Source organism: Octopus bimaculoides, chromosome 2, assembly GCF_001194135.2.
Source record: "Octopus bimaculoides isolate UCB-OBI-ISO-001 chromosome 2, ASM119413v2, whole genome shotgun sequence".
NCBI classification, from domain to species: Eukaryota; Metazoa; Mollusca; class Cephalopoda; order Octopoda; family Octopodidae; genus Octopus; species Octopus bimaculoides.
The window spans coordinates 60,730,665-60,745,327 of record NC_068982.1 but is presented as its reverse complement, the minus strand read 5'-3'; the positions used below and the strand labels follow the sequence as shown (position 1 = coordinate 60,745,327).

General features: G+C 31.0%; 1 protein-coding gene across 5 annotated transcripts in view; it reads right to left on the bottom strand.

Annotated features, from left to right (window-relative positions):
- Positions 1-4,522: 4,522 nt before the first annotated feature.
- Positions 4,523-14,663, bottom strand: part of LOC106869439 (zinc finger protein basonuclin-2) — a 215,177-nt gene continuing 205,036 nt past the window's right edge. For all 5 annotated transcript variants that reach the window (XM_052977305.1, XM_014915187.2, XM_052977296.1 and 2 more), the window contains one exon: positions 4,523-11,724. In XM_052977305.1, coding sequence (XP_052833265.1) covers positions 8,878-11,724 — 2,847 coding nt within the window. In that variant the 3' untranslated portion in view covers positions 4,523-8,877. The remainder of the gene's footprint in view (positions 11,725-14,663) is intronic.

Genomic DNA, 14,663 nt, shown 5'->3' with positions numbered 1-14,663 from the left:
TAGAAGTTGAAATCTATAAACAAGCCAACTTTTTAATCTTCTAACCTTTGTTTTTCTTAATATTCTACATTGATTTAACAAAGTAAGTTTATATGCTTTAATATATATTAAATCTAATACAAACTATCTAGAGCATACAAATACAGGAGGCAGTGCAAATACTAGAATTGTAAATTACTGGTATCAAAGTTGATTTCAGAAACTTACTAGACACATAATTTTTTATTACTTCCATTAGAAATAAAAACAAATATGTAAGCTATGTTCCGTGTTACTGTTCAAACACAAAAAGAACTTAAGAGAAAAGTGAGAAAAAATAACAAGACAATATAAAAAGAGTGTTTTGCATATTAGTTTAATATCTGTTTCTTAAATGATAAAATTGATTTCCCAATCCAAGATGTATATGTGTGTGTGTCTTTGGTTGCACTTGTGTGTGTGTGTGAGTGTATGTGTGTGTATGTATGTGTGTTTGTATCTTTATGTTTCCTTGTTGGTATGGTATGCAAGGTAGCAAGTCAAGTGAAATTGCTCTTAAAGCAGTGACCATACATAGAATATTCAAGATAATTGTACACACAGCATGCAGCAAAACCAGGCTAGCATACTCAAATATCACACCCTAAATGTTAGGAGGACTGAATACAAGCAAGACCACTGCTTGCTATTAAAGAGAAAATATATATATATATAGAAAAAGAAAAAAAATTCCTGCAACCCAGAATTAATTTTGTCATCAAATAATTCTCAAACAAACTATGGAAATGCATCTGTAACTGGCCCCTACTACCACCTGGAAAGCAAATATCTTTCTCCTAATTGATTAAAAAAAAGAACGTTGTACTTTTTTGTGTTAAAAATGTTTTTAAAATTATTTTTGGTTCATTTTCTTTGTTTAGCCATCTGTTAAAAAAAATCATCTGAAGTTATAATTAACATGCATAACATTATTAAAATGGATTATAAATCCATATATAAAAATGCATAAAATTTGTTAATGGTTCCTTATATTTTTTGCATGGAGCCCACTAATAAAAGCTATGAAAACTTTTTACATTGTTTATACATCTGACGTTTCAGTGCACATATTATTTCTACAAAAAAAAAAAAAAAAAAAAAAAAAAATTGTGTAAATCAACAAAACCTCAGTAATAATAGAAATAATGGTTTAAAAAAAAAAGGCTTCTAAAAATACAGTTATGTCTTTCTGATTACAGTGCACTTTGAAATCAGATAGGTTTTTTTAACGACAGCACACTCAATGTCCTCTAAATCTATACACAACAAAAACAAGAAAAAAAATCATGAAAATTAGAATAAATAAGAAAAAAAAACAATTATGTTGTTTGAAACATTTTAAAAAGAGAAACTTAAGTGCAATAATAATAATTAATAATAATAATAATAATAATAAACATATATTCAAAATGAAAAAAAAAACAAACACAACAAATGCAAATAAAAAAAATAAAAGTGACATGAAGTAGGTAAATAATAATTATATATATATATATATATTGTTTTTGGTCAACTACAAGTTTGTCTGCAATTTGTAAAAGGCTTGTGCCATCTATACAGACAAAACTCAGCAACAACACAGAGTGAAAGCTATGACATCATATTTGTCATATGATTGTGTCAACGACTGTGTACCAGCATGCTCACATTTCCTAACAGACAAAAGGTGAGGTATTTTAACTTTTCTCTAGACACTGCATAATGTGATTAGGAATAAAGAGAAAGTTTAAGAATATTTCTTCTTTTTTTTTTTGTCCTTTGCTTCCAACTACTTGCCATTTTGTTTTGATTTTTTTGTTTCAATTTTTGACCCTTCAAAATTTCTTGAAGATATTTTAATTCTTTTTAAACATTTAAAAAATTTATCATGAAAATCCATACAAAAATTTGTTATAAAAAAAGTCACATTTTTTTTTTCTTGCATCAAAGTAAAGTTTTTAGTTTTCGCTAAGGTTAGTCATAACATAAGCGCAAGGAACTTGTTTAATTTGCTTTTTTCTTCCATGATTTTTTTTTTTTAAATTTAATTTAGAAAATTCATGTAAAACAAAATTATTTTACAACTTTTTAGTTGATTAGCAGTCCAGTTTATTTATAAAAGCAATTATATTGCAGTGCTGATAGTCAACTAACACACTGACTTGTTAGTGGACAACTAACGCATTGCTTGCTAGGGACAGTGAACACCTTGTGCTGGTTGTCAACTAACACAGTACTAGTGGTCAACTAATACAATGCAGTGCTAGTGGTCAAATCACCTCAAAAATGTACGTTAGCATTTGGAGCATAGCACTGTCCAATTTTACAAACATATTACATAGCAAAAATTCACACTGCTATCAAACACACACTCACATACATGCCTTTATCACGTTACATCACATTATGCAAACTGATTTTTGTAAAAATGAAGCGTTGAGATCTTTTCACCTAAGGCAAGTTAAATAAATAAATTAAAATAAATTAAATAGATATGACTTAATTCACAAAGTGAAAAAATCCCAACAATATACATTGCATTCAGATATATAGGGAAGAAAGAAAAAAAAAAAACTGCATTTTGAACACAGTTCTAAAAATATCAGAAGTACATGAATTTCTTTTTGTTTTGTTAAATACACTGTATATATATATATATATATATATATATATATATATATACATAATAAAAATGATTGCACAAAATGTTATTTTAAAAAAGCTTACTAGAATCTGGCCTTCAAATAAGAAAAAAAAAATTGTATGAATATTAAAGCAAATAAATAAACTCAAGATGATGATACTTTTCTAAAATGCCAACATTAAACATTATCATTTGTAATGCATTTGTATTTGTTCATCTTTCGGTAAAATTCACACAAATTTAAAAGTTTTGATCGTTTTGCATGAACACTATTTCATTTGAATTCAAAAGAAATACTGATTAATGGAAGATAGAAGCGAAACAAAAATGACAGAAAGAAAGACAGAATGAAGTGTTATTTTGTAATATTTGACAGTACTATTGCCTTGTTTTTATTAGTTTCTGAGCAGAAAAGTCATTAGAAAAAAAAAAGAAAAAATTTAATGTTTACTACTTATTACAAACTACCTAAAACTGTCTATACCCTATGGACAGTAACTTTTTACTGGAGCACATTTGTAACTTGATTAAGATTTTATGACTAGAATAATCATATTTAATTGTTTACATGCCAAAATGTTCTAGGTAAGGACATTTTAAACAATTTGGTCATAATTGTTTCTTTTTAATATAGATAGATATTTTACTAATTATAAATGCCTGATATCCAATTTTTACCAGAAGGAAAAACTTCTGTTGTAATTAACAATCATTAATAATAATTTTCTTTTTTTTACATATATGGGAGCAAAGCTTCATATTTGCAGAGAAAGGCTTTCAGACTTGTGTCACATTAGCCTTTTTCTCAAGGTCATTAGCAATGAATCATTATGAATCATTATTGATATTGATTTCTAACTTGGCAAAAAGCCATATATGCGTAAGGAAGGTATGCAACTAATTGGATTGTACCTCATTATATTACCAGTACTTATTTTTCTAAGGGATGTAACCAAATATCTTAAAGTATTTTGTCTAGTGCTATCTGTTTCTGTTATTCCACTTTCCTATTGTTAATATTATCATTAAAAATCAGTTGCTTTCTAATGACAGCAAAGGTATATTGAACTCATATGTAAATTATGCATGTTTGTGTATGTAGTGAGTATATATGTGTTCAGATAGCAACTCTTCTTTTAAGCAAATATGATTAGGATCATGATAAGTGTTTAGTTTTAGCAATTTCTCCTTCAAATGTTTTGCCTTATTTATATTCTACTATAAGAAAATATATAAATTTCCTGTTATCTCTATGCTTTGAGAGTCTTACCCACCACTTAACCAAAAATTATGCAAATGTTACTAATGTATAGTAGTTTGGGTACGTTCATATCTGTATTTTTTCTACAAGTTTAAATGTTGAAGTTAACTTTACAAAATAAAACAGAAAACATTGAATTTAATTCCAATATTTAGTCAAAGAAATAAGCATCCTCAATAAATAAATTTTAAAATTTCATTTTAAATAAAGAAAAGGGAAAAATACCAACGAAAATTTGTATCCTGAAGTGAAGATAATATGAGTAAATTTAAAGCAGATGAAGAGATAAGCATATGAGATCATTTAAATATCTAGAGGTTTCTTTAAAGAATATCAGAGGGATTGTTAGCTGCAAACATTATTTTAAGGAAGAAAACAAAATAAATGATAATTTTTTTTTAAATACCTGCCTTAGGTTCTTCTATAGTAATAAATGTATGTATGTATGTACGTATGTATGTATGTATATATATATATTGCCATGTGTGACTGTATTGTTTGTGCAACTTTACATACATGTATATATATATATATATATATATATATATATATATATATATATATATATATATATATACATATATATATACACATATATATATATATATATATATACATATATATATATATATATACATGTGTGTGTGTATACACGCACAAACATATATATATGTACACACGTTTATATATACATATACATGCTTGTGTGTATGTTTGTGTGTGTGTGTGCATGTAGTTGCACATATTTAGCAGTCAATGTAGAAATTAAATACCACATATGTGGAAATAGCAAAACTACCAACAAAACACAAAAACTTTGAAGTAAAGCCAAATAAAAATACTAAATATTATTACTGGAAATCAATTTGAAAAGTTACTAATATTTTGTACAAAAAAAAACAAAAAAACTTTGGCTCTGTCTTAAGAGTACTGATAATACTTAAAATTTTAGTTTTAAAATTGCACATAATCAAAACCAATAGCTTATTTTTATTTCTCAATCCAATATGTAACCAGTAATTATTGAAAATAAATAAAGTATAAAAGGAAAAAGTACTGTGTATGTTCATATGGATGCTTAACTGAACATGTATGTGTGTGTGTGTGTGTGTGCATTTGATGATTACCTCTATAACAATAGGTTTTACCATTCATAAGAAAAAAAAAGGAAGACCTGGGTATTTTTATTTTGAATCAAAAACAAAATGAACATTTTTTTAAAAGAAAAAAGGCCCTTCAATTTTATAATTCCTTCGTTGCAATACTTGTTTAAATATAAGTTGCTTGTTATATTGAATGTAACCAATGTTCTATTGGATCTAACAAGCTAAGAAAGCGCTCGATTTCACAGTTTCTATTAATTAAAAAAAATTTTTGTCATTTATTTTAGCAAACTGTAGAGAGTATCACACCAACTAAATTCTTTGTAAATGATTTAGGGTTATAAATTATTTTATTTCATTTTTTTTTTTATTAAATTTGGCAAGAAAGTAAAGGCAACCATAATGTAATTGTAAAGAACTAGTAAACAAATATCTAAGTTTGTTTTCCTCAATATCTACAGAAGGGAACTGAGGAAATTACAATAAAAAATGAACAATTATAGTTTATTTCAATAACAACGACTTTATTTTGTAGTGAGGAAGTGAGGCCTCAAAGTATGGTTAATAAGCAATTGTAGCTTTAAATCTCATTTTAACAAAAATTGTGAATATTAGGGTGATGAATAAAAACCCTAAATTAAATCGGCTGTTTGATTAAATGGTAAGAATAGTGCATTAAACATATCACTAATTATGATGGTATATTATGAATTCTGGCTGTTATGGTTTCCGTAAAAAAAATTGTGAAGAATTTGATATAAAAATCTTTAAGACGCAGATCACTAAAAAAGAAACAAAAACAATAAAAAATTGAAATTCACTGAACAAGATGATAAAAAATAAAATAATAGATATAAATTCTTATAAAAGAGGGTTATTGCACCAGGCCCTAATGATGACTAAAGAGTAAAATAATTGAAATAAGATATATTAACGGTTTTTCTTTTTATAGTCCAACTCTAATCACAGAAACAAAATTCTATCAGACTAACAGATGAAAAAGTGAATTTTAATACATGATGCTTGATAAGTTTTATTATCATTATTATTCAAAACTATTAGATTCAGTATCCTATACATAACAATAAACACGTATACTGATTTCATATAAAACAAAAGTAAGCAGACTTCCGTAAAGTACTGAAAATTATTATTTCCTTTCAACTTATATAGATTAACCATAATGCTCTACAATTACAGATTGTAAAATTAATCATTTTGCTAATTATAAAAAAAATTAATGGTATCTGTTAGAAATTCAGAACTTTTTTTTAAAGCTTCTTTTAAATTAACAAAAGAGAAGCCAATATAAGTATTTTACTTAGTATGATAATTAAACAAAAACTAATCTCACTTAGTTTACAAAGTTAGATCTGTTTTTGAATCTTATGAAGTAAATTTTGTCTCTACTATGCCCAAATATAGTTTATCTTTTAAGAGAGCATCAACTCTGTGTAGAAGCAGCAACTTATTGATATTCTGCATATCTTGATTAACTTATTTTGAAAGGTAACATTAACAATAAACATATTTACATAAAGCTTGTGCATAAGAGAAAGTACGTCGACACTACATTTGATCAAGAGACATTTGGATTAAATCAATAAACACTATGAAGGAAAGTAAATATTAAAATGTTTTTTGTCATCATTGTTCTCCTCATTAGTATTACCGTTTAGATTATTATGACTAGAATTTGATATTAGTAACTTTCAGCACCGATAAAAGCCAATGTTAGGCAGAAAAGTGGATGTCAAGTTTCTAATTTGTGGTGGTGATGGTGGAGGTGGGGGCGGGGGTCTTCAAAGAAATTTTAATAATGACTTTGGAGAAATAATCAGATGACACAAGATGGATGAAAAAATTAATGGTAAAATGAGTGAATAAATTAACTGAATCAATCTCCAAAATCTAACATGAACTAAAAGAGACCGGAGAAGTGTATATGCGATAATGTATATTAAAGAGAATGTAAAAGGAAATGATGTAGAGATGCAACAAGAAAACAAGAAGGAAACAAGACATTTCTATCTTTTCCTGTTTCAATTTGATTTGTTTGTTTAAACACCAGCTAAACTGTAAAATTTTCAGTTGAAGATTGGTTGCATGAATATATACAATGAAATTTGATCCTTAAATATTTTATTTTGATTATTTTTCTTATTTTTTTTTTAAATACTTATAAAATTATGAAGCAAATAAGTTAATGGAATGAAATTTAAAGGATAAGTGAATAATGAAGAATGGAAATGTAGTCAATGTTTCATGTTGCTGGCATATTCAGTAGGAAACATTAATGTTCTTTACTCAAATGTATATTATGTTTAGAATTGTAAAAAAAAAAAAAAAAAAAAACCCTGGGAATATTAGAAGCCTAAGCAGAGTTATCCCAAATGTTGTCATTCTTTTAGGCATTCATATTTTATTGGTGCAAAGGTAATGATAATGGGAGCAATGTTAATTTGGGAGTGATTAATTGAATATGAAAGTGTTTAGTCTGGGTTTTCAGCTCTACCAGAATTTTAACTGTATTTTTGACATGATTTGTATAGGAAATATGTAAATGACCTATTAAATATTACTCTGCTTCAATCAGAAATCTAAAGGTTCTGATGGATGTTTTTAAACACTTTTCTTCATTATTATGTTAAATAAGTTTTCAAATTCATGAATGTGTTATATAATTTTCAAACAGTAAATGTTAGAGCCTTATATATTGCCAGAGACTACATTAAAATTTCATTATGAATATGCATGCACACACACATGCACATGCATTCTACACATACACACTATCAATTCTTTCATTCTACAAAGTCTTAAATATTAAAATTCAGCTGTGTGAGTTGTTAAAATCCAAAGGGTGAAACTGTTTCATCAGGTTATTTATTTTTCTCTGATTTAAATAATGAATAATGAATATTTATCTCAGTTATCAGTTGAAAGAATACAAAATGGACACCCAGGTGTTATAACATTACAGAATTAAGATTTTGTAAACTTTTGTAATTAACTAGAAGCCATTATTTTTGTAAAAACAATGTATGTTCATGAGCACACACATGCATGTGCACAAACTCATACACACACACAAACACACAAACAAACACACTCACTTGCGCAAACGAACACACGCACATAAACACAGTTGCATGTTGATGTAAATAAGCATTGTAAATACAAAAACTACTGACCTCACCAGAGGTACTTCTTTTGGTTTGAAGTAATCTCCTTATCTGGGCTAGGACGGAATAATTTTTTATGACTACTGAGAAAACCCTTTCTAAGCAGTCAGCATTAAAAATATTTGTTTCTCATTCATTTATAATTTATAAATGACAATGATGAATTCTAGATGATTTTTAAAACTTAAAATCTTTTATAAATGGCCATCATTTTGGTAATCTCACCCCAACCTCAGTGAACCATAATGTAAATAATGATATGCATATAATAAAAATTCTATTGGCAGACAAGGCAAATTTAAGATAATAATTGATACCTGAGCAAAACAATGATAAATAAATAAATAAAAATAATTATAATTGCAATACAACTCAAGAAAATAGGAAAACAAAAAAAAAAAAGAAAGGAATTTATAGATAGGGAGTGGGGAGAAATAAATTATTAAAAATAATAAACTGAAAATTCATGTACTTCTGAAAAATACTGTTGACATGGCTAAATAAATAAGACAACAATTGCTACATTCTATGGTTATGACCACCATCAATAGCTTAGATTTATGAAAACAAGTTCATCATAAATCAATAGAAAGTAGTCAAAGATGATTAATTAGGACAACTGAAAACACTGCATTCTTCTGTGAGGTATCATGGTTCCTTCTCAAGGACTAGGTCTTTGGCAAACTGTCAGGATAAGCCATTGGTTTTCATGGACGACAAATGACGATGTAGGTTATGGTTCTGTGTGTGCCTATTTCGGCTCTTGCGGGTCGAGAAAATCTTGTCACATCCTGAGACTGTACAGTAGTACATCTCTTTTGGATGAAGGGTTTCAATATGTTCTTTGAGAGCAAGGTTGTCACGGAATTTTTGTTGGCATACGTGACAACTGACTGCACTGTTCAGTTCATCATCGATGTCCTCGTCTTGCAGGTGATCGCCCCCATCGTCATCGTCGTCATCTTCTTCCTCGGCCCCACTTTCATCACCCCCATTACGGGTAGAAAAGGTGTTCTCCTCAGCTCTGTCTCTGCTGTTATTTCCAATGAAACTATCATTAGAGTGACTTCCCACTGAGGAAATAGTTTTACGTTTATTACAAATAACTGTGTTTGGGTTACTATCCTCATCACCAATACCATGATTACTGTTTTCATTGTAGATGCGGGAGTCATATTTTTGGTTGATATGATCTTTCACTTGGTTATTTTCTTTGTTTCCACCTCTCATTCCTTCACTGTTGTCCTCATCATCATCATCAACATCATCAATGTCATCTTCATCCAATTCATCCACATCTTCAATTTCCTCATCATCTGGGAACTGGTCCGTATCAGATGTGGACAACAGTTTGTGGTGTAGGTTCAGGTTGGTGCTGTGTCGATCTCGGCTGCGTTTTGAAGGGAATACAGCATTGCAACCATCAATAGTGCACTTGTGCATGAGTTTATAATGGACACTTTGATAATGAATTTTGAGGTCAAAATGATTTTGGAGAATTTTCCCACAGAAATTACACTTCCGAGGATTATCTTTATCTAGTGGAATATCTGTACTGTTGGAGTTAGAATCTGGAGAATGACTACCATTGGCTCTAATGGCCAAGTGGCCTTCAATGTCAGTGGAAGCTTGGGAGGCATTTGAATCATGATCTGAACCAGGACTCATGTTTAGAGATGACAAATTAGAAGGGCTACGTTCGCAGTTATCTTGAGAGAGGTCAACTGGATCTGAAGAGTTATTGGTGTTATTATTTGCTAAGAGGGAAGCAATTCTAGGAAAGTGGCAAGCTTCTTTCCTAGGTTCTTGTTTTGGATTACAGTTTGTATCACAAATGACACCGCTGTGACTGGAGAGAATGACTGAGTCATAAACCTTGCCAGACATAGATTTTTCAGGAATCTCCCGAACAGAACATCCATCAGCTATTTCCTTTTTTATTGCAATTTTGTCATCCAGTTCATCATCTGCAGCTGAATTAGATGTAGATTTTACATTCTCAGCATCATTTAAGCATTTCTTGTTGTGTTTAGTTGCATCTTTCTCATCTGAGATTGAATTTTCATCACTCATGCTGTAATTTTCTTCCATCTGGGCACAACGGGTAGGAATCAAGCTTTTCCTTCTGTTGAAGCCACGCTGTGTGCTGCTTACATCTGGTTTCAATGTATCGTCCAGCGACTTCACATCATCAGTCATATCAATGGCTTCATTACTTCCATCGTTATTTTCCATTTTTATTTTTTTCCCAGAAGACATATATGAAAGGCTGTTTCCCACATCTACAAAGCATGACTGATCACTCCTGTTGAGGACATTTGAATCGAGTGAGGGAATCACTGCTCTAGAGAGATAAGATGAAGTAACGACCATGGTAGGAGGAGAATTAATGAGCCTCGAAGGGAGTTTGGACTCAGCTACTAAAGTAGCTCCTTCTGGGAGTTTGCGTTTTTGAGGCATGTGGAGCTTAGGGTTAGGGTTGGCACTGTGGCGATTACGACTGCGACGAGAACTGAACATCATACTGCAGCCTTCAACTGTACATTTGTGCATCTCTTTCAGATGTACTGCACTGTAATGAATTTTAAGAGCACCTTTATCACAGAAAGTTTTATTGCAAGCTGTGCAAAGAACACGCTTTTTGCCGTTGGGTGCAATCAGTGTACTTCCAAATGATGCCGAAGGAGTCCATTGACGTTTGATTGGATTAGCCGACTTTCGGAGGTGTTTTACTTTGCGATCTGCATACACAGACAGTGCTGATTCTTCACAGTCTTTGGTAGAATAATTTATTGCATTCATAGGTGAATCTTCTTGGGAGATAATGACTGGGCTAATATTTGGCATATTTATGCATGGCGCATGTTTAGAATTTTCAATTATATCTGGCGGTTTCATTGACTGGAACTGGGGAGGACTTGTGGATGTTGGTGTTGGTGTTGGGGTAGTACTCAGATTTTTGGGACTTTCATCACCGTGGGAAGGTAGTGGTGGTGGTGGTGGTGGCAGAGGTGGTTGTGATAGCTGTGGCACAGAGGCACGTTTTTCTGATAGTCCTGGGCTAACAGCAGGACTTAAGCGTTCCCTTCGAAAATCAATGGGCAACATGGTTTGCAGACGGCCTAATGGGGACGAGGTAACAGGACTCGATGTAGGTACAGGAGTGGGAGGCATACTTGTGGGGCGTAAATCCCGTGGGGGTGTAGTGGCAGTATACTGTATTGCAGTCGGTGCTACAAGGCGGTTACTACTGTGGGATACGAATGGCATGCGATTTGAGAACAGATGCCGTGATTCGTAGGGACGCATGTAGCTTTGCATACTTAGGTTACTCCTCTCAATGAATTTCTTGATTTCAGACTCAGCCCGAGAAGTTTGCTTGACATAAAGCTCTTGTTTCTCTTTAGTATCCTGAAGAATGATTTCCTGAGCAATAGATTTTGTTTCTCCAAATCGGAGAAACTGTTGTAATATTATATGTTCCTCTTCCCGAGTGGCAATGGTCCATTTATCTAAAACTCGGCCAGATGCATCCTGAAAATAAAATAAAATAAGAAGAGTTAGGTGATTGTGGTACATTTTTGAAAAATAAGTTATTGTTGTAAGTATTATATAAATAAATGAATCTTTTATTACTATTACTGTCATAAGTTACATATTATTAATAAAAAGAATAACAACTGTACAAGTAAGAAAAATATTGCTTTCTGTAAAAGAATGGCTTGGGAGTAGGAAAGTATGAGATGTTTGCCAATAATTTTCTTGTGAGAATGAAAATGTAATAATTAAGTAAAGATTCATATTTAATCAGATAAGAAAGTCTGATACACAGCACTAAAAATAGGCAAATATCTCTGAAGTGCTGAGAAACTGTTACAGGCAAGTGTCTAGCACAAGTTTTATGATATTAAACAGATGAGAAATAGCTCTTCCTCTGGATGGGACACCAAACTGTCACATGTAACATTTCCAATTATATTGCTTAACTACACAATGATTACCAACACCTCTAGGCTGCACTTCAGACATTTCATTGTGTAGTTAAGTAAAGCATATCATTGTACTTGAGAGGCTTAGTATAGATAAATATCAATGCAAAAAAAAAAAATCTTCCTTTGACCAATGGACAGGAAACAAAAAGCAACTACAGAAAAAAAAAACAAAAAACAAAGAAAAGTGTTAGTTTTGTAATTCATGAACTGTCTGTTACAATGTTTCTCCATACAAAAGAAAGGGGTTTTGATGTTGCCCTGTAAGATCTTACTGGAGTTACAGGAAAGTTTGGAAGGAAATAAACAAATTCAATAAATTCAGATTGGTATAGAAATTATTGTTAAAGATGATGATGATAATAATAATGATGATAGTTATTATTATTTATTATTACCATTTTAAAAACTACAATAACATGACCATGATACTAATAGCAGAAACTAGTTGTTTACATCTCAAGAACAATTCTCTACTTGTGTGAGCATATGATAGCTTAAAACATATCTTAAAAGACTCAGGTAGGAATGTTAAGATCAACATAAATGTAGTATATATATATATATATATATATATATATACAAATATAAATATAAATATATATATATAAATAACAAAATCCAACAGGTTTAAAAACTGCATTGTGCTCTAATGTTTACTTCGGCATAGCTTCTATGACTGGATAAAGCACTCAGTGTAATCTGCAAAGTGGTCAACCCAAATATAGAATTCAAATAAAAAAGGAAACATATGATCATGACAATACCCTTTGAACAATCTAGGAATGTAGCAACTCTGAATAGGAACTAACTCAAACCTTTCTGGATAAGAACTAAGACCACGACAATCTGTTCAACCAATGCAAGCATGGAAAGCGGTGGACATAAATGACATATTCTTGAGATCAAGTGCAGTATATCAGAACAATGCAAGGTGCATTGAACTAAGCTTGGAAAAGTATATTTTTCAAAGATATATTTTTAGAATTTCAAAATTTCATTATAGACACTGGACAAAAGAACATCTAAGTCATGGTTGAACTGGAATTTTGTTTCATTTTCTCAGATGGCTCTGCATAAGTATTTCTAATGCTATAAATAGCTTAAAAGTTTCTGTCTCTAGAGCAGAAAGAATCTAACTTGTTTGCTGAGATTCCTGCAATGCAATGCTTTACCAGTTTGAACAAACAAATGCATAAACCAGCTAATCTAAAAAGCACACTAAATTAGAAGATAAATAAATAGTATTGTATTTTCTTTATTACAAAAATGTTGTTTCTAGATGGTGAGTACACAAGCCTTACAGTCAATTTATGATGCATATTATAGAGAATATTGATAGTCAGAGTATTCAGTAATAACGAAAATTGAAATTGCCTGCAACTAATGATAAAAGCTATCATCACTTCCGGCTGAATGAGGATAACATACTTCATCTACTATAGGCTACTATAAATTTGTCTCAGTAATAAGTCTTCTTTCTCAGATGATCACTATGCACTAAGTATAAATTCATCTTTAAAAAATGCTATAATGATATTTGATTGACTCTTGTCAGGTGTGGGGATGGTCATTCTCATCCATTATTGAGAAAATAAAAAGCAAATTGCAATGAAGGTGTGTGCATGTGTGTATGTAGGTGTACATGTGCATATGCACATGTGTGTTTGCTTATTTATACACATATGGGTTTACACATGTCTCTATCCCTTTTCCCCACAAATTTGTATGTATGCATATGTGTGTATATATATATATATATATATATATATATATATATATATGCATGTATATATCTATCTGTCCATATTAACACACAAACACTTGTGTATTTGTGCTTACACAAACAAGGAAAAGTAGATTTTATCTTCTTACTGTTTCATATTTCTTCATTCAGTATCTCTATCTTTCTCTCTTTTGACACACACTAACATACACAGACACACACACACACTAATAAATATATTTATTATATATATGTATGGGTTGGATGGTTCAACAGGATTCAGTAAGAGCATGTTACATTCGCACTGTCTGTTTTGGCATGGTTTCTGCTGAAGGATGCCCTTCCTAATGACAACCACTTTACAAAGAAAATACTGGGTGCTTTTTCATGGCAACAGCACACGTGAAGTTGCCTTGCAACTTGCAAGCAGAACTACATGGCTTAATGGGAACCTCCATAACTGATGGAGAATAGAAGAGAGGGACTGATGATTCTAGGTGAAGTCCGATTGAGAAGAGAGGGTCCAGGGCTATCCCGCATTACAAGAGTGAGTTTGCGCAGGTGTGCTAGAAGGGAACATGAACAAGAAATATAAATGATTGGAGAGAGGAACCAGAAAGAGTCATTGGAAGAGAGACAGGTGGGGGGGGGGGCGTTAATAGGGAAAAGGAAAAAGAATAAGGGAATATTGAGGTGACAGAGAAGCTGTGAGGAAGAGGGCAATAAGAGCATATATATATATGTGTGTGTGTGTGTGT